The sequence below is a fragment of the Sceloporus occidentalis genome, unplaced genomic scaffold (assembly GCF_023333645.1).
Source record: "Sceloporus occidentalis isolate IW3139 unplaced genomic scaffold, rSceOcc1.0.p SCAF_6, whole genome shotgun sequence".
NCBI lineage: Eukaryota > Metazoa > Chordata > Lepidosauria > Squamata > Phrynosomatidae > Sceloporus > Sceloporus occidentalis.
The window spans coordinates 93,008,223-93,034,700 of record NW_028316986.1 but is presented as its reverse complement, the minus strand read 5'-3'; the positions used below and the strand labels follow the sequence as shown (position 1 = coordinate 93,034,700).

The 26,478-nt window shown below is 40.8% G+C and overlaps 1 protein-coding gene across 12 annotated transcripts in view; it reads right to left on the bottom strand.

Annotated features, from left to right (window-relative positions):
* LOC149311114 (band 4.1-like protein 2) overlaps positions 1-26,478 on the bottom strand; it is a 139,072-nt gene that overhangs the window by 79,095 nt on the left and 33,499 nt on the right. For all 12 annotated transcript variants that reach the window (XM_089530378.1, XM_089530379.1, XM_089530381.1 and 9 more), the window contains exons 2-3: positions 22,911-23,326; positions 19,268-19,465 (exon numbers count right to left, since the gene is read on the bottom strand). In XM_089530378.1, the coding sequence (XP_089386504.1) occupies positions 19,268-19,465; positions 22,911-23,312 (600 nt within the window). In that variant the 5' untranslated portion in view covers positions 23,313-23,326. The remainder of the gene's footprint in view (positions 1-19,267; positions 19,466-22,910; positions 23,327-26,478) is intronic.

The following is a 26,478-nucleotide window of genomic DNA, read 5'->3' as shown; positions in this document are numbered from 1 at the left end:
CTTGTGCATGTCACATTAAACCACACTAAATTACAGCAACTGACCAAAGCTGAAAAGGGTGTGTCCATCATAATAATATATAATATAATACATATTATATGTTTTCAATATATTTTAATGCTGTTTTAACTTGCATTTTTAATCAAAGTTAGCTTAATTGTATTTACCGATAACTATCAATTAGCTGAATTGTAAACTCTTCTGTATTAAAGTGTTTTTAAATTGTACTTTTGTTAATTGTTAAAAACTTTTCTTTAGTCAAGATTTTCTTTCAAGATTCCACAGAAACAGATGTAAAAACTTGTATGCACCAACAGGTTCCATAGAACTTGGATCCTAATGCACTCTACATGGGGCTACCCTTGTACCAAGTTCGGAAGCTTCAACTGGTCCAAAATGCAGCAGCCAGATTGGTCACATCTAGGTTTGACCATATAACACCTATATTAAAATCACTTCATTAGCTGCTGATTAGTTTCTGGGCACAAGACAAGGTGTTGGTTATTACTTTTAAAGCCCTACATGGCTCAGGCCCAAGTGATTTGTGAGAACTCCTCTCCCTACATAATCTGCCCCACATTCTCAGAACATCAGGGAAGAATGTACTAGAATACTACATGACTAGAATCATAGAATCACAGAGTTGGAAGAGATCACAAGGGCCATCCAGTCCAACCCCCTGCCATGCAGGAAATCTAAATCAAAGCATCCCCACCAGATGACCATTCAGCCTCTGTTTAAAGACCTCTATGGAAGGAGACTCCACTACACTCCGAGGGAGTGTGTTCCACTGTCGAACAGCCCTTACTGTCAGGAAGTTCCTCCTAATGTTGAGGTGGAATCTCTTTTCCTGTAGCTTGCATCCATTGCTCTGGGTCCTAGTCTCTGGAGCAGTAGAAAACAAGTTAGGTCCCTCCTCAATATGACATCCCTTCAAGTATTTAAACAGAGCTATCATATCACCCCTTAACCTTCTCTTCTCCAGGCTAAAAACAACTTCCCAAAGAGTGTACACTGCTGTGGCTCCTCAGTTATGGAACAGCTTACCGGAAAAGATCTGTCTTATTATCAGAGAATCGTAGAGTTGGAAGAGACCGCAATAAAACCATCCAGCCTCTGCTTAAAGACCTCCTCAATATGACATTCCTTCAAATATTTAAACAGGGCTATCATATCACTCCTTAACCTTCTGATGTACAGGTTAAACATCCCTAGCTCCCTAGGTGGTTCCTCATAGGGCATGGTTTCCAGACCCTTCACCATTTTAGTCGCCCTCCTTTGGACACACTCCAGTTTCTCAATGTCCTTTTTGAATTGTGGTGCCCAGAACTGGACACAGTATTCCAGGTGGGACCTGACCAAAGCAGAATTCAGTGGCACTATTACTTCTCTTGATCTAGACACTATACTTTTAGTGATGCAGCCTAAAATTGCATTGGCCTTTTTAGCTGCCGCATTGCACTGGTGACTCATGTTCAACTTGTGGTCTACTAGGACTCCTAGATCCCTTTCACATGTAGTTTCATTCAGCCAGGTGTCCCCCATCCTATATCTGTGCATTTCATTTCTCCGCCCAAGTGCAGTACTTTAAATTTCTTTCTATACTTTAAAATTCTTTCTATGCTGCACGTATTGTGTCTGCAGAGTCTCGTCCAGCAGAGCTGTTCAGGGTTGTGAGAGAGTTGACTCAGCTTCCTCCCACTCTGAACCCTATTTTGGAACCAACCAAGGCCTGCTGTGATGATTTTAACAACTTCTTTGCAGATAAAATCTCTCGGATAAGGGCTGATCTCGACGCTGGCAGTTTAACAGAAACAATAGAAGAGGTATCCAGAGCTTCTGTGGACTCTATTAAACTGGATCATTTTGAGTTTGTTCATACCGATGAAGTGGACAAGCTTCTTGGAAGTGTTAGGAAGACGACGTGCTCTCTCGATCCCTGCCCTTCTTGGCTGACCGCCCAGGGTGGTGATGCTGTAACATCATTATTGCAACGTATAATTAATGCATCATTCAGGGACGGGAAATTTCCATCTAGCTTGAAATCAGCAACAGTTAAACCATTGCTTAAGAAACTCTCCCTAGACCCCATGGTAATGAACATTTTTAGGTAAGGTGATTGAGAGAGCAGTCGCCTTCCAACTCCAAGCAGTTTTGGATGAAACCGATTATCTGGACCCATTTCAAACTGGCTTCAGAGTGGGATACGGAGTTGAGACTGCCATGGTCGCCTTAGTCGATGATCTCCGTCTGGGCATCGACAGGGGAAGTGTGACCTTGTTGGTGCTTTTGGACATCTCAGCGGCTTTCGATACCATTGACCACGGTATCCTTCTGGAAAGCCTGAGGGATTTGGGTATCGGGGGCACTGCGCTCCAGTGTTTCCGTTCCTACCTCTCGGGTAGATTCCAGATGGTGCAGTTGGGGGACACTTGCTCCTCTAAGAGGGAACTGACATCTGGTGTCTCTCAGGGAGCGATTCTGTCCCCCACTTTGTTTAACATTTACATGAAACTGCTGGGAGAGATCATCTGGAGGCATGGGGCGCGGTGTTATCAGTATGCTGATGACATCCAAATATGCTCCTCTGTGTCTCCGACTGATGCAGTGTCTAAGGATGGCGTCTCTCCTCTGAATGCCTGCCTGGAGTCAGTATTGGGCTGGATGTGGGAAAACCAACTCAGCCTGAATCCAGAGAAAACGGAAGTACTGGTGATAGGTTCCCCAGGCCCAGGAAAGGAAATTTATCCACCTGTCCTGAACGGGGTCACGCTTCCCCTGAAGGACGAAGTTCACAGTTTAGGAGTACTTCTGGACTCGTCCCTGCAATTGACATCTCAAGTAGATGCGATGGTCAGAAGTGCTTGCTATCAACTTCGGTTGATACGCCAACTGCGACCCTACCTGGGCCAAAGGGACCTTGAAACGGTGGTACATGCTCTGGTAACCTCTCGCTTAGATTTCTGTAGTGCGCTCTACATGGGGCTACCCTTGTACCAAGCCTGGAAGCTTCAACTGGTACAAAATATGGCAGCCAGATTGGTCACCGGTGCGTCTAGGTCTGACCATATAACACCTATTTTGAAAGATCTTCATTGGCTGCCTATTCGCTTCCGAACACATTACAAGGTGTTGGTTATTACCTTTAAAGCCCTATATGGCTTGGGCCTGTGTTACCTGAGGGACCGCATCTCCCCATATAATCCAGCCCGCACACTTAGAACATCCGGGAAGAACCTGTTGGAAATACCAGTTTCCAAGTATGTTGTTACATCCCAGATGGCCTTTTCATTTGTTGCCCCAAGAATCTGGAATAGTCTTCCCGATGAGCTCCGTCTTGTGACCCCCCCGGAATCTTTTAAAAAGAGTCTTAAAACCTTCCTATTTTGTCAAGCCTTCCCCCCTGAAGAATAAAGTTTGTAATTTTTGATACCATCGATTTTTTGCCTACCCCGGATATGTATGCTGCATGATTGTTTTTAGAGCTTTTGTATTATTGGATTTTATTATGATATTGTTTATTTATAATGGTTTTTTAATTAGTCTGTAATCCTGCTTCGATCCTACAGGAGAGGCGGGGAAACACAAATAAAATTTTTTATTATTATTATTATTATTATTATTATTCAGGTCATTTTGAATTTTGATCCTGTCCTCTGTAGTATTAGCTACTCCTCCTAATTTGGTGTCATCTGCAAATTTGATAAGTATGCCCCCAATTCTGTCATCCAAGTCATTGATAAAGATGTTGAATAGCACTTGGCCCAGGACAGAGCCCTGTGGGACCCCACTGGTCACTTCTCTCCAGGATGAAAAGGAGCCATTGTTGAGCACCCTTTGGGTTCGGCAAATCCATGTAACAGTTACCTTGTCTAGCCCACATTTCACAAGCTTGTTTGAAAGAATATCACGGGAAACATTGTCAAAGGCCTTACTGAAATCAAGATATACTACCGTATTTTCCGGCGTATAAGGTGACTGGGGGTATAAGACGACTCCCAAGTTGCCCGCTGGCAGCGTCTCTGGCCTCCTATGCGGGGGTCTCGCGCCGGCTGGAGGGGGCCTCTCTGGAGGCCTGAGGCTGGGCTCTCTCGATGCCATTGTTGCTGCAAAAGGCGGTGGCAGGGAAGCGGCTCCAGAGCTGGCTGGGCCAAGGAAAAGAGACGGCCCCTTAATTCTCGCCACCGCCGCTGCCACCTGGGATACTCCGATCCTCCTGCAGCTTCAGAAGTCCACCGCAGAAGCCGCTGGAGGACTGGAGTATTCCGGGTGGTGGCGGCGGCGGCAGCGGACTTCTGAAGCCGCTAGAGGATTGGAGTATCTCTGGCAGCGGCGAGAATTAAGAGGCTGGCTCTCTTCCTCAGCCTGGCCGGCTCTGGAGCCGCTTCCCCACTGCCACCTTTTGCAGCAACAATGGCAGCGAGAGAGCCCAGCCGCAGATCCTCCCTCAGGCCTCCAGAGAGGTCCCCTCCAGCTGGCACAAACGTCTGCTGACTGGGAGAGGACCCAGCAAGGACCCCAGAGACAGAGAAGTGGCTATGCCATTCGCCTGTCTCTGGGGTCAAAACTCAGCGCATAAGGCAGATGTAAAGAGTTGCCTTATACGCCGGAAAATACGGTATATCCACAGCATTCCCTTCATCTACCAAGCTGGTAATTTTATCAAAGAAAGAGATAAGATTTGTCTGGCATGACTTGTTTCTCTGAAACCCATGTTAACTCTTTGTGATTATGGAATTGCCTTCTAAATGTTCACAGACTCTCTGTTTAATCATCTGCTCTAGAATCTTTCCTGGTATAGATGTCAGACTAACTGGACAATAATTGTTGGGATCCTCTTTTTTGCCTTTAAGAAGGCACTTAAGACGTAGCTCTTCTGGCGAACTTACCCACCCAATCCAATGGGGTCTGCCGGATTGAAAAATCTATGTCTCCACTTCTCATTATGATTGTTGGATTACTGAAGGTTTAGAACTGAATGACTAGATGAGAAAATAGTTTTTATTCAATTAATAGTAATTTTATTATTCTATTGACTGTAGTTATGTATTATACAGCAGTATTTTATTGATCTATTTGTATGTGTATGCAGCTTTATTGATGTAATCCCACCTCAATCCATGGGTGAGGTGGGAAATATAAATAAAAAATTATATTATTATTAACTGCCATCTCTCACTTAAATCAATTAACTTCTGACACAGAAACATACTTACACTGTGGCCCGATAATGAAATCACTTGGATATCACAGTACCAAACAAAACACCTAACATTGTTTCTGTTATACTTTCATTAATATTGGTTGCTCTATTTTGCTCCTATGGACAGTAATGCCCAAACTTACAGTAGTTCTTCCACAAGCACTTGAAAGTCTGAGGGGAATCTCCTCACTAACATTCAACATATGTATTTAATGTTTATCATGCAGACGTTGTACACATCAATATGCCCCACAAATTACCATTACTTAATTACCATTTCTCACTTAAGTAAAGGTGTCCTCTCCCTCTTTCATCCTTACAACTACTATGGTTTTAAGAAGTAGATGCTTCACATGGTTTTGGATTCTAAACCAAAATGATAAAGTAGTCCAGGGGTAGGCAACCTTTTTGAGCCGGGGGCGGGGTTGCTGTCCCTCAGGCGACTGGGGGGCCAAAGCCGGGGGTGGAGCTTCAACCCTCCGGGGTGGGGCCACGTGCCAGGGGGTGGAGCTTCAACCCTCCGGGGTGAGCCGCGTGCCGGGGGTGGAGCTTCCACCCTCCAGGGCAGGGCCGTGTGCCGGGGGGTGGAGCTTCCACCCTCCAGGGGCGGGGCCGCATGCCGGGGCGGAGCTTCCACCCTCCAGGGGCCAGGCCTCCCCATCTTTGCTGGCCCCTGACGGGGCCCCAGGCCCCATCAGAGACCGGCAAAAAAGCTGGGGGGGCCGCCAGCGCTGGAGGGCCCCAGCGACGGCAGCGGGCCCCCCAGAGGCCCCCTGCCGCCCTCGGAGCCCTCCTGGAGGGCCCCAGAGACGGCAGCGGGCCTCCTAGAGGCCCGCCACCACCGCCCATCGCGGCTTTTCGCCGCTCTGGGCGCCGCCATTTTGGGCGACAAAATGGTGGCAAGGTCGCGCGAGACTTCGCCGCCATTTTGGGCGAAAAAATGGCGGCGCCCATAACCCCAGAGGCTGCTATGGGCACCGCCATTTTTTCGCCCAAAATGGCGGCGAAGTCTCGCGTGACCTCGGGGAAGGTTGCGCGAGACTTTGCCGCCATTTTGCCGCCCAAAATGGCGGCGCCCAGAGTGGCGAAAAGCCGTGACGGGCGGCCACGGCGGCTGCAACAGCAGCCAGGGGCCGGTCGCCAGGCCTCCTCGGGCCGCATCCGGCCCGCGGGCCGGAGGTTGCCAACCCCTGAAGTAGTCAATACAGCTAAAATGTCACCTTTGTTCTTTCTTCTGCATCACAGACTGTCAGTTTATATATATGGTGGGCCCTTGATATTGGCTTGGGTTTGGTTCCAGGACTCTTCCTGGATACTAAAATCTGTGGTTGACCAAGCCCCACTATATATAACGGGGCAGTAAAATTGTGTCCTTTATATAAAATGGCAAAATGAAGGTTTGCTGTTTTGGTTTGCTGTTTGCTATTTTCAAGATGTGGATGGTTGAATCTGTGGATAGAGAAACTGTGAATATGGAGGGTCAACTATAAATTTCCTGACACTTGTTAGAATCAGGGAGATGTTGTACTTCCTGCACCATACGATAGCAGACAAGAGATAAACTTGGACATTCACAATAGTTTCCTTTCAACATATAACTGAGAAAAGAAATATTGGGGTTTTCTTTACTTTTGAAAATTCTTTGAAAAACTTCCATAGTGTATATGCTACTGCCACAATTTAGAAGAAGCAGTGCTGCCTTACATTTCAACAAGTCCTACATCCCTATTCTGTTATTCATGGTATTTAGCAAAGCAGCCACAACATGACATTTTTGAGAATTGGCAGCTGAAAGACATTTTTGCAATTGCTTATCCTGCAGATTTTAGTAGACGCCACTGTCATTCCAGAGAAACTCCATCAACTGCCCATGTGTAGGCTCTTGTGACACTAAAGTTATTGTGCCTAACACTCAGAGATAGAAAACTGACAAGTGAACAGGCCTGCTTTGCTCTGCAAGCTATGTAATACACAGCAGTTGTGAGCTATACTGTACAAATACAAAGGACAAGGGGGAAAAGGTATGCAGTGTTGCTACCAAGAACAATCAATGCATTGTTTATTTGTCCCAAAGAATCAAAGCACATTCATACAGGGCTGAACTGCTCAATTTATATGGTAGCATTTACAGTTTTAGCAAAATCCATCAAGCTAACATCTCATCAGCTGAAACACAATGAGTAATATGAAGCCAATGCACACCAGAAAACAAAATTGATACCAATAATTATAATCAGGTATGAAACTACCAGGAAACTCAAAAAATTTGGTGTTATATCATTGTGGCACTTTATTCAACTTCCTTGCCTCTGCCTCTGGTGAATGGCGAATGATAATTTGCCATTAAAACTAATTTTTTTAAAAGTTGTTTGAAATGAAAGGAAAATTCTGTTCTTTAAAGGTATGGGAGAAGCCCAGATTGGGTACAGGATGCCTACTGCCTGGGCATGGGGGTGTGAAATAAAATCCACCTATTTAAGTTTTCATCCCATGTCTAGCACGGGAGTAAAGGTGGTGCAATAATCTACTTACTTTCACAGAATGTTTGTAGGACTGTATGAAGGCTTAGTTTTCAAGTAAGCAACCCTGTTTGTATTCTTGTGCTCAGAAACCTGTCCCTTGTCTCTAAGCAATAATTATTCTCCAGTGCACATAGACTGAATGATCATGGTGCTTCTAGAGTGTAATAAAGGATCTGCTTTGTTGTTGTGTGCCTTTAAGTCATTAGTTATCAACTAATATGTTATAAGAACCAAGCAGAACTCACACCTGCCTCAGAAGCATCAGTTTCTGTTTTTACAAACAATCCTACTTGATCAAGTTCAAGGCTCTGTTTAATCTAGCTTCCTGGACTACATATGCAGGACAGTGATTTTAACAATAAAATAATAATAATAATAATAATAATAATAATAATAATACGTTTTATTTATAGACTGCTATTCCGCAATGATCATAGCGGTGTACAGTAAAAATTGCAATACAAAATTAGCCCCTACCCACCCCCTTACTCCCTCCAGGCTGGATGATGACAGTTGGCCGTGGAGGGAGAGGAAAATAATGTACCAGGCTTTTCTTCTATTTCATAACCATTTCATAAGCAGCAGAGCATCACATGTAGTTCAGTCGCTTGTTTTGAATTCAGACTGAAGACTAGCACTAGTATATTCTGTTTTGCTTCAAAATATAAATATTAGATGGTCAGCTCCCAAAATAAATATACTACAGAGTAAAACGCAAAGTTTAAATGGCTTCACACTAGCAATTAATCTTAGGGGTTTTGTTTTAATGAGAAGTTTTTTAACAGCTATCAATAAACAAAAGCTATGTTCATATCTTAACATTTTATTAAAAGACTAGGTAAACAATGTTCACAGATCAAAACACATTTTTCTACATTTTATTAATGACAGAAATTTACTATAAACCATAGGTCACATGGTATTTGAATGTTTAATTCTTCCTAGGTTAGAAAGTGCACTCATCTACTTCATCTAAACAAACAGTATGAAATCATTAAAACACTTATGCCAACTTCAATACACTTCAGTTGTTCAGACGTGCATAAAATATGGTCATGCAGTCATCTTTTAAATGCCTTTTGTTATTAAAGTTTAATTAGAACAGCACCCTGCACAGAAAGGCTCCAACGTAATTCTTGTTTGCTTTAGACACAGAGCTGGTATTAAGTCAGCTCTTTCGATATGGTGTGATTTAGACTGGACAAATATTAACAAAACAGTAAGAGACCTTAAAATAAAATAAAGATTTCCTCATTTTCCACACCAGAACAACTAGATGATCTCAAACAAATTTCTAGAATTCATTCATTTCTATTCCATTGAAAACCGAATAACTCCAAGAATCTCTGACAATAAAACTGTCATGATTCCTGTAACATTGTTGTTTATTCTCCTTCCATAAGTGTGATAGCAATGCAACTATCAGAAAGGGATGGGGAAACAATGCCAACAGGATAGCGACTGTTAAAAGAACAAATGACTTCCTGTTGCTTGGCAAAAACAGACAAAGCAAACAAGTAGAAACAGTTCAAATTAACTCTTCCATTTTACATTGTATTTTTATATTTTCTTAGCAACATTTCTTCAAAAGTGATTTGGTATTATCTTTTTCATAGGCTGACAATGTTGCTTGTCCATGATTTGAAACCTGATCTGCGGAAGTCTTAGTCTAAACCACTACGCAATGCTAGATAATACCCAGACCCCACAAAAAATTAAAACAATGACAAAACTAAACAAAAATCAGGAGCCCACACATTCCTCAAAAAATCTTGCTGGAAGAAAAATCACTCCAAATTGGTTTAAAAAACAACAATAAAACAATAAAACCCAAACAATAAAAATATCATCCATCCCTCCTCCTCCACCCCCACCCCCACTCAAAGCCACCCACACCACCCGGGTTTGTTTTCAGCTGCTTGTTGGCCAACTCTTCCACATGTATCCACAGAATGGGCCCCCACCCTTGATGATGCTCCTCACTGCTGCTTTAGTTCCTACACACAGTTGCTCATCCCAAGTATAGAAATCATATTATAAAAACCGTTAAATGGTAAAGTGATACATATTAAAGCCCACTGAATCAATAGATCTGTACTAGTTGGGACTGAGCAGTTGGATTTAGCCCTAAAACTCTTAATAATGCTCAAAAGGTAACGTAGGCCCAATACAGACGGGCAAAAAGCGCCGTCCTGGGGCCGAAATTACGGCTCGGGAGAGCGGAGCAAAAGCACGCTCCCGAGCCCTACCATGCCATAATGGCTCGCCCTTATCCACACAGGGGCCACCATGACAATGTATGCATGGAGCAGCATCCAAATGGTGCCACACTGCAAGGACACCATCAGTGCATGCAAGGGCGCCAATGGCACCATGCGTGCACCCTAAGAATAACCCATCGGGAGCGGGTTCTTTTTAGGGTTCCCAGAGGCCGCACCATTTGTTTGCTGCAGCCTCCGTGTGGGATAGAAAGGGATGGCATCTGGCTGCTCCTTTCTGCCTGTCTGTATCCCCCCGTAGATTGGCTAGCCTCAAATGATGGAAAGATCTGGAACAAATCTATCCTACATGATTGGCACCAATCAGACTCCAAATGCATAACAAACAATGAAACTGACTGTTTCTGGGCCTGCCTGTGGAAAGCCTCAACCATAGTTAGTTGCTCTTGAGCCCACATACCCCTTGTTGTTATGTGCCTTAAAGTAGATTCTGACTTTTGGTGGCTCTAAGGTAAAACTACTGCAGGTTTTTTCTGGCAAGTTTTGTTCAGTGGGGATTTGCCTTGGCCTTCCCTCTGAGACTGAGAGTGTGTGACTTATCTAAGGCCACACAGTAGGTTTTATTGGCAAAGCAGGAGTTTAGTCCACACTGTTTAACTATATACAGACCAGACTCAGAAACCAACCTTTAAATAGGTTGGCACTTTGGTGTTGGCATCTGATGTCATACAAACCATGTTATTTTTCATCAGGAAGAAAGCCACCTGGACACAATAGATCATATTTAATTCACTACTCTGAGCTACATGACTGCTGCTGAAGTGTACCTTATGGCCCATCATGTCCAATCTGTGAAATTCCTTGTGTGTAGGAGCAGAGTAAGCATGGTGTATGGACTCATACTGAGTAGTTTTGACAAGCAAGAAAGATTTGCTCAAATATTTGGTCAATAAAATCATAGCCTTATCCACCAAAATTACCTTATGGAGTACCTTGAAAGAGAGCAATATTCCCAATATTGTGGTAAGACAGACCACAAGATCTTGGACCAGTAATAATTCTGGTACTATCATATTGAATGCATGGTACTGAATACAGGGTGGTGTAGCACTGAATACTGTGCAAAGAATGATACCAAGAGTAAGAAGTGCCTACACATTGCCCCAGAAGTTGAAAACTGTGCTGTAACACCTTGCTGCTCCATTAAGGACTTGCTCAATGGAGTAGAGCATAGAACAATGACCTAGCAGAAGTTTATACTATCTTCTGTCATAGGTGAGTATGAAGTTGTGAAGTCCTGTTCCTTATGGTTTAAAGCAAAACAATGTTTACAATACAGCCTGCCTGAGTCTCGCATATTCAAGATTCCAGAATGCTCCAAAATCTGAACCTTTTGCAGCTACAACACAAGTAGTGTAGTATTAACATTTGTGAGGCAAGAGAGGGACACAAGACTGGAGACATGAACCAACGACCAGGACCACTGCCACATTAAAGATGGAACCATGTAGCTGGAGGGTGCCCCAGAATAAGGCCCGGTACACACGGGCAGCAAAATGCTGCCCCTCTTTGCTGCTCATCATTGCTACAGCAACCAAACCGCACAGCAACAATACGCAGGCCTAAAGCAGCTTCTTCCTTAGGACGTCATAAGGGTTGCGATGCAGCCCTGATACACCTTCCTGGCACATACATTTGGGTGCTCCGACACCCATACGTCATGGACACGCTCCCCTTGTGGGCAATGCCGCTCAATAATAGCGTTGCCTGCACGTACTAGGGAACGGAGCATGCGGTTGCTGCACTCTCCCAAGCCCTAGTTGTGGCCCCACGATGGCACTTCCCAACCGTCTGTATTGGGCCTAAGACACATTACTGTATTTTCTGGCAAATAAGACTACTTTTTAACCCAGGAAAATCTTCTCAAAAGTCGGGGGTCGTCTTGTACGCCAGGTGTCATCTTATGGGGCAGGTGCTGAAACTTGCGAGCTGGGCTGGAGAATCTACAGTCGCCACATATGTAACTGAAGGGCGGAGCAAGCTGCAGGCGTCCGGGATGCCCGGGATATGGAAAAAAAAGCCGTATTTGCAATACTGCTCTGATAGTCTTGGAGACAGGGAGGGCTGGGCAGGCAGGGAGAGCTGACCAATCCAAGCAGGCTTTGTATACAATACATTTTCCTGCTGAATATCTGCATGTCATAAGCCTTTGAATTAAAATTACCATATTGAAATCAAATCTGATGTTTTTTTTAATTTTTATTTGGTGTGCATTGGGAGGGGGTAGTCTTATATGGCGAGTATATCCCAAACTCTATATTTTAACTGGAAAAGTTGGGGTCCTCTTATACTCCCAGTCGTCTTATACACCAGAAAATACGGTACTCAGCTTCAAAAAGATGTCATTGATAACAAATAAAAATGCCTATTTGGACAAGTAGATCTGAAATTTAACAGTACCAAAAAACAAATTGGGCAAGCCAAACAAAGGATTGTTGTAAATTGGCTTTCAAAAGCCAATCTATACTTTAGATACAGCATTCACAGTCTTGGAAGTGAATTTCAAAGTAAATTCAGGTGCACAACGCACTCAAGCTACATTAATATGGTCACAATCATTTAGTTATTTAAGTGACAACATTTAACTGGTTTCTACAACTACTGTTTCTCCAGTTAATTTTCCAGGAAAAGGCATGGCAACTTCTATTATTATTATTATTATTATTATTATTATTATGGCGGCAACTTCTGCAAGCAAACTTTCTTCATATAAGCTGCTTTATATCAAACCAGGCTCTGAGTACTGTAGTTTAATGTAAGCATATTGCTGACTCCATTGAGTTGTTCAATTAACAATGAAACATCAAAGAATACAAACAGAAAGCTAACAGATACATCATGCTAATGTGCTGACATTTCAAAGCACCGTCAATGTTAATCATATTTATGCATCCAGCAATCTGAGACTCTTATTAGATAATACATTTCCCCAATCCAACACAGTATGGTGGGAAGCAACAACAGGAAATGGGAAAGAATGAGTAAACAGTACTTAACCAATGGACCCCTAACTACAAACATGATGTTACTAATGTGAGTATTTTGATGGGAGCCATAACAGACAACCAACTAGGGTAAATTGTACAACTTTATTGCATTTCCTCCTTGGGCTGCATACACACTGCAGAAATAATCTGGTTTGACACCACTTTAATTGCCATGGTTGAACGCTATGGAATTCTGGGCTTTGCAGTTTGTTATTGCACTAGTAACAGTAGGCCATTCATGCCCAGAATTCCATAGCACTGAGCCGTGGCAGTTAAAGTGGTGTCAAACCAGATTATTTTTGCAGTGCAGATGCAGCCTTGGTTTTAAATATCGCCTTAATGGTTATAAAGCAAACATTTTGACACTAAGCATTCTACATGTATAAACTAGGTGAGGTTAATCTATAGACATATACTATGACTATGAACAGTGTACACTGTAACAAAGCGAACAATTAATCTGCAGAGTTTACAGAAAAATGTTTTTGTATCCTGCACAATATTATTTTTTTTCTAAGTCCACATCCTCAGGCTTTTCCCATACAGAATTCACCAACCATTCACTAATGAGCACCGGCTGAAACTGGGAACATTAAAAGCTTTTCTAACTACAAAAGTTATATATAGATTGATAATAATGTTCCTGTTCTTTCAACATCTAGCTTAGTCAAACTAGTATTCAACCAACACGAACTTTGATATAACTACTCTAGGACCATTTTTAAAAATACAAACATTTAGGGGAAAATAACTGGATTTTATCATTACTGTATATACTGTACTCATGTATAAGTCTAAAAATTTTAGACAAAAAATCAACCCAACAAACCTAGGTTGACATCCACAGATCAATGGAAGTACCATACCTTAACTCACATTTAAAAAAAGGATCCGTTCCTTTCTCTGATTAGAGTGGGAAAAGGCAGCAGCTTAGTCCATCTCAGGAGAACCTAAAAGAAGTAACTATCTCCTCTATTCTCTCTGCTGTAGTGTCACTTCTGGCCTTTTTGAATGCCTGGAGCACCAGTAGAGTAGAGGGAGTCAATGTTTCTTTTAGATTCTCCCAGGAAGGACTAAACTCTCTCCTTTCACCACTCTATTCAGAAGAAGAGATGGTTCCTTTTTTATATAAAAGATATGTGTGTATCTGTGTGAGAGAATTAATACTGTACCTTAACTCTTGCCTTTATAGCTTTTTGACATGTGCACGTTTTCTTAGCCCCACCTGGATGTGGTCAGCTCCTCTACACATTGCATAGCCACCATTTACCACAGTTCTATAGAATCATAGAGTTGGAAGAGACCACAAGGGCCATTCAGTCCAACCCCATCCTGCAGGAACTCACAATCAAAGCATCCCCCGCAGATGGCCATCCAGCCTCTGTTTAAAGACCTCTAAGGAAGGAGACTCCACTACACTCCAAGGAAGGAGTGTGTTCCACTGTCAAACAGCCCTTACTGTCAGGAAGTTCCTCCTAATGGTGAGGTGAAATCTATTTTCTTGTAGCTTGCATCCATTGCTCCGGGTCCTACTCTCTGGAGCAGCAGAAAACAAGCTAGCTCCCTCCTCACCCACCTAGCCTTTAAGGCAAGGACAGTTATCTCTACCAGAATTTTGTAAATTCATTTCATTATTTTCCTTTGCTTCATATTTTACCTCCTTTGTTACATGCCTGTAAATTTTACCCCCAACTAATCCACAGGTCATATCAAAATCCTTAATTCTGGCCCCCAAACCTGCCCTCAATTTATACATGAGATCAACTTATGTATGAGTATATACAGTATGTCCCCATCTATAAAAATAAAATAACATTGTATTAAAACTGTTTTTAGGAAAATAGGGACTAAAGCTACACCATCCTAGAGTACATCACTTCAAAATCCTTAGTCAGAGTAATGGGATTAAGAGCAACACATTCCCTCCATCAGCCTACAGTCACCATTTGCTTATCCATCTCACTGACTTAAGAGTTACATTGGCATCACTGTTAACTATCCCTGGTGTCAATTACATCCCGTTTTTAACCATGACTGTCAAAACTACTCCTAGTCAATATTACACTTAACAATGACCAATGGTTAAGAGTTAGCCAGAAAAGTGATGATTGGCAACTGTGCCAGTGCAAATGATTACACTTCACTGATTATTGGTATTCTGCTTTGGCTTATTAAACTGGCATACTGCATTATGCTTATTCCACTGCATTATGCTTATTCCACTGACATAATACATTATTTTTTTCTTTAAGTGCAATGGTCTTGAAGGATAATTTTTAATAGGTGGTTTATTTACTTCATAACATTAAGACCATTCATGTCAGTTTTCCAGAACAGTGACTCTGGTTCCTCATTATATACAATACAGGCTACATAGAAGGCTACATAAAGGGAAAAGGCTCAAGCAGTTAAACACAGAAAAAAAGAAGCAAAAAGGAAAGATATAATTTAACAAATATGAGGAAATCTATTATCCCCTAACAACAGTTTCGTGAATAGCCCCAGTTAAGAAAATAATTTTCAGTTTGCACTTGTTGTATTTATTTTTCCTCTGTTTACAAATTGCACCGTTTACAAGTTAGCCATCTCCCAGCGAAAGTGTGTATGTATATCTCTCTGTGTGTTTATATATATTTCACTAAGGATAATGCTTTATACATCTAAAGAAGTAGATTATAACCATAAAAGCTATAAAGCACAACAAACCTGTCAATTGTTAAGGTACCACCGAATTAAACATTTTATCATATTAATTTGCATAGAAATACTATAGCTGGATAAAGGAATAGCTGTTTCTGTTGCAATAGCTTAACATAGACATCCACTGAAAATTGTTTTCAAGAAAAGGCTGACTTTAAAACCAATTTTCTAAGAGGAAATAATTCTCTTGTCACAATCTTGAATTAATAAAAATGTGAACTGGCTTATGATCACATATGCTCTCAACAATTAATCAATACCATCATACACTCAGATAATCATAATATGGATTTTGTTTGAAGGAAAGAATAGCTGTCCCACAGCTTATCTGAAGTGATTCTATTGAAAAGCAAAATCACATCTAAAGAGGCATGCCCTCAAGTGAGAGCATCTGGGATTAACATCAGCATAGGAAAAAATTACTATTTGCTCTTTTGTAGGAATACCTACTTTCTTATAGCTTTAGGGCATCAGATCTGATTTTCCCAACAAAGCCATTTAAAAGGACAGCTGTCTAATGTTAGGCGACAGTACAGTTCTTTGAAAGCTATGAAAAGCCTGATGTGTTGCAATTCTATATTATGCATTTCATCCTAAGTTTCTTACATCACTTTTGAAGCTTTGCATTTGTTGGGTATTTTATTTTGAAGTTCCAGATTGTTTTTCTTTACTTAACTTTTATGCCATATTAAAAATATTTTACACCTTTATTTGTGTACATACAATAGCAACAACACAAATTAAATCCATTTCTATTGCAGGTTGTAACACAAACAAGTGTGAAAAAGTAAAAGGGTGGTAAATACAGGCATACCACAGATACAAAAGCATCCAAAATTGAAGCTCCTTTTTACAAAGCCATTTTACACCTGTCCAGCCACTCATTTTCCTCCTTTAGCTGGAGGTGTTTTGTTTTGCTTTTAGAAGCATTGGCATTGTGAGAATGGTGAAGGAAGACTGGAGAAACAGACTTTCAATGATGGATTGTCTGCAGGGGACAAGACAATAAACAAAACGTGAGCTGTTGCTCTAGTTAAACCTACTGTAACAGTAGGTACCTACTTACAACAGGCAAGGGAAACAGCAGCTGCCTCCTTACTGAGCATGTGTCAACAGCAAAATAGAGAGAAAAGAGGACAGCAGATAGGCCTGCCTAATCAAATACTCTCAGTAGGTTAAAAATGAAAAGATCTATAAGTTTGGCCACAATCATAAAAACAGTGGAGGCTGGCCATGCCTGGATATGTCTTGGAAGAAACCTTCAAATGGTCTCTAGGACACTGTCAATTTAGGACAGACATACTTTTGGAAGAAAATGAATGTGTGAGAAAATCAACTCCCACCAGCCACCTGTCTTTAGCTTTTCTTTGGACTCAATATTGAATAAATGAATACAAGTCAAGCTACAATCAAAGTTAAAAATTAAATCTAAAATCTGCATGTAAGCAACACCACCACTGGTACTAACTACAATTCCACAGTGCCAGTAGTTTAAACATCCTGAAGGCATCAGATCCTGTAATTCAGACACTAAACAGAGTCAGGCCTGGTTTGTACCTGGAAAAGAGAACACTAGGGAATATCGGGAGCTGTAAGTTATATAGAAGGGAAGGCAATGATAAATCTTTGAGTTTTTCACCTAAGAAAACACATGAAATTCATGGGGATTGCCATATGTTGACAGGCAACTTGATGGCATATACTATTACAATTCCACAATACTGTATGTATATATGTATGTATTGAGTTCTTCATAACTGTTCATCAGACAAGGTGGTTAAAAAAAATTAAGGAGTAAAGAAACAAGAAAAAAACAAACAAACAAAATTATAATTGTAGCTATATGGATTATGCCCTGCAGTCTGATTCAAACTGTAATTAATATTTTAATGTGACCATCATACAAAGCAAATGTAATTGTGAAGTCTAGAATGGTAAAACTGGTTATGTTAGTTCTCAGTGCCTCCATTGTTTCTGATTTTAAAGCTAAATGTACGGGAAGTATATGGTACCGAATTTCCATGTTAAGCTAGGAAATCTCTGCCACGACACCATTTCTGACTTTTTTGAATGCCTTGGTGATAAAACAGAGGCAGTAGTATCCTGTTCAGCTAGCCAGCCTCTCTCTGACATTGTTTTCCTTTGCTTCATCGTTTAGATCCTTTGTTACATGCCTCTAAGATTTATCCTTGATTTATCTATGTGCCATATCAAACCCCATAATTTTGGCCACAAAACTTCCCCCAATTTATACATTAGGTCGACTTATAGTTAGGTATGTACTTTATATGCACTCAAAAAACTTGACAAGTGATTCAGAAGGAAGATTGTTTTTTCACTTCTGAGTGAGTTCTGCAAGATCAGAAGGTAAGGACTTAAAACAACTAAAATAAAGTCACTGACCTTAATCTTCATAGTAGATCACAACTACAGCCTACATACCTAATCTGACTCTGGCTTATGGCTGATTTCTTTACATAAGGAAGTAGCAGTTTAAACATGAGGCTGAGTGACTCTCACATTTACACTGGGGAACAGTCTACCCATCTCTTAAATGTATCTCACCATCCCCGTTCTCACTGGTAGTACCAGCATTCTAGAAGAGCTAGAGAAAGCAGACCTGCTACTAGTACTGCTGTTTACCACTTTCCTTGGCTGGGGAAGAGGAGGTAGGATAAAGGTAATGCTCTAGAACAGGAGTCCTCAAATTTTCTATCCACAGTGCCCTCTTTCTATCAAACTTTCTATCCCTAGTAAAATAGCAAAATAGCAGTAAACTGCAGCCAAGGCAGTTAAAATGGTGACAAACTGCATTATTTCTACAGTGTAGATGTATATTTGGTCTACTTCCTCATATGCAAACTGTAACTCTTAATTGTTTTAATCAAAATTCCTAATTTTTCCATTAAAAAAATGTTCTGAGGTGCCCTGACACCCATCACAGTCGTTAACAAAGGAACTCAGTGAAATTATTGTGATGACTAATAATCCTGTTCCTTATTTTTGACAATAAGGTGTTATTTTTTATTTATTAGAGTACTTATACCCCACCCTTCAGCCTAAAGGCTATCAGAGCAGCTTACAATTATTATTTTTAATTAGACGATTCCCTGCCCTCAAGCTTACCATCTATGAGATGGAATAGTGGTGGGGAAGGGGATCAGGTTCAGCACTTCTTCTCTCCCTCTGAGGCCTGGACCAAGGCAGATGGACTGGAGGGAGGGCTCATCATCATCAACATCAGACTTAGCGGGGAGGTTGCATTATGACCCCTCCACAAAATAACTTAAGTCGTGAATGTGATTATGGTTAAACACAAATGCTTGAAATTGGGAGGACACAACTGCATTTTCTGTTTTGATATCTATAGTACAACTCACAATATACTTGAGAGGCAAGTTGTAACATGCTAAAGATAGAGGTTTTAAAATGGGACCCTTCATTACTCATAAACCAGTGGTGTAAACACTATAATGTTACTCAAAAAGGCAGTTATCAGCTCCTCAGTTCAATAAAAGCATACTAAACTCATAGACTTTTTCCCACACAAAAGATCTCCAGGTTACACTAGCTTACCTCAAGGTCACATTTGTATTCTGTCCCATCCAAGAGCGTCACTTGAGCTGTTCTGGTTCTCTTAGGAGCTTTTTGAAGCACTCTCTCAGTTTTGATTTCACCAGTCTGTACCTCTTTGGTCTCCCTCTTCCCTTCCTCTGCTTCTTGCTTCTCTTCTTTTATTTCTGAAACAATGTCTTTACTTTCTTCTTTAGCTGGCTGTGCAAGAAAGTGTACATTAAAACACATTAATGTTATATCTACAGAACGTTACACCTAATGAAATGAAATGTAATTTGATGCACTACAACATTTACTGTATATACTCATGTATGGGTCTAGAAATTTAGGTCAAAAAATTGACCCCAAAAAACTGGGTCGACTTATCCACAGGTCAATGTAAGTACTGTATTTGAACTCTATTTAAAAGAAGGAACCATCCACTGGTGAAACGTAAAAGTATAATCTATCCTGGAAGAACCAACCCCCATTACTCATTCATCCATCCAGCCTTAAGAGTGAGCACAAAGAGTTATGTCTGCTGGAATTCTGTAAGTTCTTTGACATTGTTTTGTTTTACTTCATCCTTTAGACCTTGACTTATCCACGGGTCATATCAAAATTCATAATTTTGACCCCCAAACCTGCCCTCATCTGATACATGAGATCGACTTATAGTTTCATATATACGGTAATGTAGGATTATTATTAATTAGTACCTAGCTGCTAAATTTGGGATAAACTAATATCCCCTTATGAATCAACAAAATGTATAAAACCCAGTACAAACTGCTTAGCTCACTAATCTTTTTGATTGTTTATTCCGGCAATTTTGACATTTTGAGATCTACCGTATATACACGACTGCAAGTCGGCCTCATGTATAAGTTGAGAGCAGATTTCAGGGCAAAATTTATGGATTTGGATATAAGTCAATGGTAAAACCTAGGGGCAAATAACAAAGGATGTAAAGGATGAAGGAAAAGAAAATGATGCCAAAGCACACTGCTATTTTTCCCGCTCAGACATTCAAAAAGGTCAGAAGAAGCACTGTAAGGGAAAGAGTACAAGGGTTTGATGCTTCATTTAGGTTCTCCTGGGGTGAACTTAGCTCTCACATTTTGACACATCACTTAAAGAAGGGGATGGTTCCTTTGTTATAAGAGTTAAGGTACATTAACCCATGGATAAGTCAACTTAGGTTTTTTGGACTGATTTTTTGACTCTAGACTTATACATGAGTATATACAGTAGCTTTAATTTCTGTGAGTCAGGTTTTATGGATTATTTGTTGTTGTTGCTCTTGTTCTGTGTCTTCTAGTCATTTCCAATGTATGATGATTCTAAGGCAAATCTAACATGGGGTTTTCTTGGCAAGATTTCCTTAGAGAGGGGTTTGCCTTTCCCTTCCTCTGAGTCTAAGAGAGTGTAACTTGACCAATGTACTTGTAACCTTGTACTTGCCCAACGTACTCATTACCTTAAAAAATGCTACCCAGTAGAGCAGACCACTAGGCCTCTACCACATCTAACTATTCATTAACAGTAGGATTGGTAAATATCAATTATTTAAAAAACCATATTTTTAAAAAACAGCTTTCAAAATGTTCTTAAACAAGCAATAAAAAATAAACTACTGTAGGTCAAAGATATTATCATGATTATTAATAACATAATGTCTGATTATATTTTATGAATATCTTAACAGTTTATACAGTTGGGAGATAACTACACTATCAGTCCTATCCTGCATGTGATGTAGATAAAGTTGCATTCTCTCTCTCTCTGTCTCTCTCTCTCTCTCACACACACACACACACACACAGCCTTGTCTCTAAAATGTAGACAGAGGTCCTTCTCCAGTTGCAATACCCTAAGTTTGGGTAAAATAGCTAGATAGAAGTATTCCACAATGGACTGATTTAGATAATGAAATATATGCCTATAACTATTTAGATATGCTAAGTTCTGTATATTCAGATGCAGAGCCTTTGCTTCCATTTCACTCCTCCCTGTGTAAATGTGAGCCTGTTTTCTATCACATCCCAACTAGAAACTACAATTTAAGGCTTCTAAGTAAGATGAAGCTAAGGTTCAGTGTTGTTTCCAAAACCTGATTGTTTTGTTTAATTGCAACTTCTTGGCTCCTTAGCCTGGTTGTGCAAAGTGGAGGCAGAAGAGCTACATACACATTCCCTGCTTATTCAACCAGGATCTGATTGTTTGAACAAAGTTATTTTTGACTGCCAGAGACGCGGGAAACTCAGAACCCTGGTTATTGCCCATTGGCGAGTCCATTGGAGGTTGGAAAAAAAAAACTTACATTCTAAACTTAGAAAACAAACACAGTATTATAGTTTTTAGAAAAATTCTGCAAAAATTGAGCATTCTTTTTACTAACCTGTCCAATCATTAAAATCCATCTTTCTTACTAGCAGAAGTACACAACTTTCCATGGGCTTGAATGGGTCTTAGTCTGATACATGGAAGATTTCCAGCAAAATTGCACAGCTGATAGTGTTGGATAGCTTGTATTTACCCTATCTGAATGACAGCATGTTCACTGGAACCAAGTGCACACTTTTGCAGCCTTTACAGTACAGCCTTGCTATCCAAGGGGGATCGGTTCTGGCCAGCAAAAAACACGGGACCTAAGTCCCATTCTTTTCAAGGGGCACGCACGCCCACTCACACCCATTGAAAAAGCCAGGGCTTGCCACTGGCAGAAATTCAAACTGTGGATGGCAGTTTAGTGTGGTCATGCTGTACTATACAACCCACAATCCAAGTCTCTATGTTTTGTGGTCCTGGAGCTATGGCTGTGACACACACATTCTCTTTTTATATTGCAGAATTTAGATAGGATTGGGCCACAATCTATAGCCTATCGATAATATCTCACTACATTGTTAAAGTGCTATTATTCAACTTTAAATGCTATAGCTGCCTCTTGTGGAAACTTGCGATTTACAGTTTAGGGAGAGGCTTTTAGAATTCTCAGCCAGAGAGCTCTTAGACCTCACTAAACTACAAGCCCCAGAATCCCAAAGAAGGCAGCCACAGTAGTTAACAGGGAATAATAGTGTTATAACAGTGTAGTGTGTTATTGATATTTATCAAAAGTTGCCCCTTGCTTCCCATACAGAAAGATAGAGCATTAAATAAATAAAGTTACATTTCCTCCAGTTTACAAAAGCTTGCCTGCTCACTATTTGAGAGACAAGGTGAGTGACTATTCACAAGAAATATTATTTCTCTATCTGCATTTCTTATTTTCATATTTCATTGTAAGGACTTTCAGTATCATCACTTTGAACATTTGAGAACAGCAGGATAAGAGCATCAGGATCATACATGAGTCACAGCAACAATCAGAATATGCCTCATTACCAACAACAAGTGATTGACAATATGCAAACAAAATGTGCAAGTAGGCCATAGAAACCTACAGGGTGACCTTGGGGGAATCACACACTCTCAATCCCAGAAAACCCTGTGATAGGCTTACCTTAGGGTCACCATAAGTTGAAAACAACTTGAAGGCAACACAACAACAGCAACGAGCAGTAGCAAACTGCAACGTACTACTGAAGCCACTATAATAATGCTAGGTCTTAAGTTTTCATTCATCTTTTTTCTTTCTACAATGTACCTTAGTACTCACATAGTGTTTGTCATCATCTGCTTTAGCTTCTTGCAGATTCTCAGTAGTATCCTCTAATTTTTCCTTAGGTTGAGCTCTCTCTTCTGGAAGATGAGATTCCTCTGCTGTCGGTTTTTCCGATGCTGCTACTTGTTTTGTCTTAGTTTCATCTTTGGGTTCTTCTAAGCTGTATGATTTTTGTTTCTTAAGCCATGGGGGGATGAAACGAGAAATACTTTTCCCTCCTGAGCTCCTTGGATTACTTTGGCTAGCTGGAGTTTGAGGAGTTGGAGTAGCTTCTTCAGTTTCAGATGTCTTTTCTTTTTGACATTCAGGTGCATCCCCAGCATTTTCCTTTTCGGCATTTGTTTCCAGATTCTCAGGTCCCTTCATTTCTGCTTCTGAACCAACCTCTGTATTCATGGTTGCAGGATGCACTAGAAACATTATATATACATATAATTGGCTTTAGCACATTTAAAAAACTTCTTTTATTTTAGATAACAGTCAAACTGTCTCACCCCACAAACTGTCTCAGATTGTATCAACTGCTGAAGCTTGAATAACTGTTCAATATACTGAAACTTTTAATTAGAAGGAAGATGACTTGTTAACAGAATCCATTCAGTTCTGCTATTCCTTAAGATTCTTGGAAAAAACTAATTTAAAGCTGACAAAATATTTTACAAATTCAAGCAGCTAACCCCACACCAGCAAACACGTCAAATTCCTAAACAGCAATATAAAATCAGTATGATTCGGTGTCTCAAATGACTATCCCCACCCAAATGTAATTGAACAGTTACTTCTATACTTTCCCAAAATATCACTGGCCTGTTACAGACTGCCAAAATAAAGCTGCTTCGGGTCTCTTTGGAGGTATGCTATTTAAATGATGCATGGGTCCTAAGAGTCCGGAGGTCGCACCAATGCCACACTCCATTCTTAAGCACTGGAGTGCAGCTTTGGTGCAGCTTCCGGATTCTTAGGGTGCATGCATCATTTAAACAGCATACCTCCAAAGAGACCCGAAGCAGATTTATTTTGGCAGTCTGTAACAGGCCACTGTTTCATACTCCCATTTGGACCACATCAAAATAGCTTTTTAATCTCAACACTATATTACTTCTCTTAGATCCCGTACAGACTGGCCAAAATAAAGCTGCTTCGGGTCACTTTTGATGTATGCTCTTTAAATGCTGAATGTGTCTTAAGAAGCTGGAAACCACACCAAAGTCACGCTCCAGTCCTAAGGACTAAAGCGCAGCTTTGGCGCAGCTTCTGGCCTCATAAGATGCAGTGTATCATTTAAACAACATATCTCCAAAGTGATCTTAAGCAGCTTTATTTTGGCCTGTCTATACTGGCCCTTAGTCTGCAACCTTAGAACAATTTCTCTCAGAATTAGCCCCACTTAATTCAACAGGCCTTGTGTTAACTCTTAAGTCTAGAAGATAGGCATTTGTTGATTTGAATTCTATTGCTGCACTACACCATTGTAACTACAGTGGATAGTGCACAATTCTGGTGTAACTGTAGAAGGAGAACACAGTAGCAGCAACCAGGATACAAGTAATGCAGTGAAAAACATAATCTGTTCAATGCCTGCAGATTTTGTCTGCCCTCACCACCACTGTAAAACTTTGAAAACAGTGTAGTTTACCAACACAAGTCTGTCTGCTGTCTTGAACATTTCCTGTCAATATTTGCAACAGATTTCTGTAATTATCTAAGAGCATATTGTTAGTAACTGAATCTATCATTAATGCAAATGGAAGATGCATTCCATAAGCTATTTTTTCAGAAAGCTGTAAGAAAAGCATGTTAGAATTTTTAAATGTACCTGTTGCATACTCAACACCTGCAGTGATGTGATATTACAATATTGTTGAATTGCACAAAGCAGGGTATAGATTAACGTTCCATACATTTTGAGTAAAATACATGTCCCCCGACTGTTTCTCATCTACTGAAACTACTTGAAAATATTCTTCAAGTTTGGATTCCTTAGTATTTATTCTTAAATAACCATGTGAAATACACAGCATCATTCTTTGAGATATCAGACATAGCCACAATGACACATCTTAGTTACATCTCATTTGACTTACTGTAACGTACTCTACACAGGGCTGACTTGTTTGGAAATGTTTGGAAACTGGTCCAAAGAACTTCAGCCAGATTGTTAACTGGAACTGGATAAAAGGAACAGTTCCACTGGTTGCACATTTGTTTCTGGGCACAATTCAAATATAAGTGATGACCTATAAACTCAATACGACCCAGACCCATGTTATCTGAACATCCCTATTCTCCCTTATGAATGAATGAATTACTGAGATTTTATTTATATACCGCCGTTCCTTCGATCACGGCGGTTTACAAGATACTAATAAAATACAATACAGTACGAAACAAATTACAAATAGAAATTAAAACAGCAAAAATCCCCCATATTAAAACCGTACAATACAATACATAATTAAAAATCCATCATTCATTCCTAATAATTAAAACCAGTTAAAATCAATAAAACAATCTAATAATACAACACACAATACACAGGGGAAGATGACAGTCAGGACATGTGGGGGAAGGCTTGGCGAAATAGGTGAGTCTTGAGGTTTTTCTTAAATGACTCCAAGGAGGGGGCCAAGCGGAGCTCATCAGGGAGAGAATTCCAAGACTGCAGCAGAGAAAGCCCTTTGCGCAGTCGCTACGTATCTCATCTTGGGAACTCTCAAAAGTTTTTTCCCACCTGACCTAAGAGTGCGGGGCGGATTATATGGGGAGAGGCGGTCCTCCAAGTACTCTGGGCCCAAGCCATTTATGAGCCTGCTCATGTTTTGAGATCTGCTGGGGAAGCAATGCTTTCTCACAGATGCATCTGGCGGGAACAGAGAAGAGGCCCTTCTCAGCAGCTAATTCCAGATGCTGGAATTCCCTTCCCAGAGAAGCTGAACTGACACCCTCCTTAATAACTTTCTGTAAGCAGGTAAACCCTTTTTGCTGACCAGCTCGGGAAATAACGAAAACAGAAACTGAGAGCTGGGTTATAAAATTGACAACTTTATTTAATTCGACCTATTAACTTTATTTCTTCAAGAGCTGCAAAACACGGGGGAGGGGGTGGGACCATGTGCAGGAACAGCAGGCGGATGGTCTACTACCAGACCAAATCCACAGCATCCCCTGGACGAAACATCTTAGCCCCAAGGGCAATCCAGAAGTGGGTTGCCTGCAGCTGGCCCAGAGCTCTCCCTGCCACAGCTGAGCTCTCCTCCCCAATGCGACCAAAGCATGCAGACTCTCGGCGGTTTCAGAGCCAGTGCTTCAGAGAAGAGGGAAAACAGGGGTGAGCAGGTCTTAAATAGCCTTTGCCTCCACCCCTGCTTCCCTTCAAACGGTCGTGGTTCACACTGTTTATCTCTGAACCTGCTCGTCTCTCTCCTGAGAGGCCAGATAAGGCTGCTCCTCAGATCACAAGATTGGGGGAGAAGTATTATTTCAGCAGGCCCTTGAGAAGAGATTTTTTTTAGGGCAGGGAAAAACCTGGTATAATGTGCTGGAACTTTATTTGTTGTTGTTT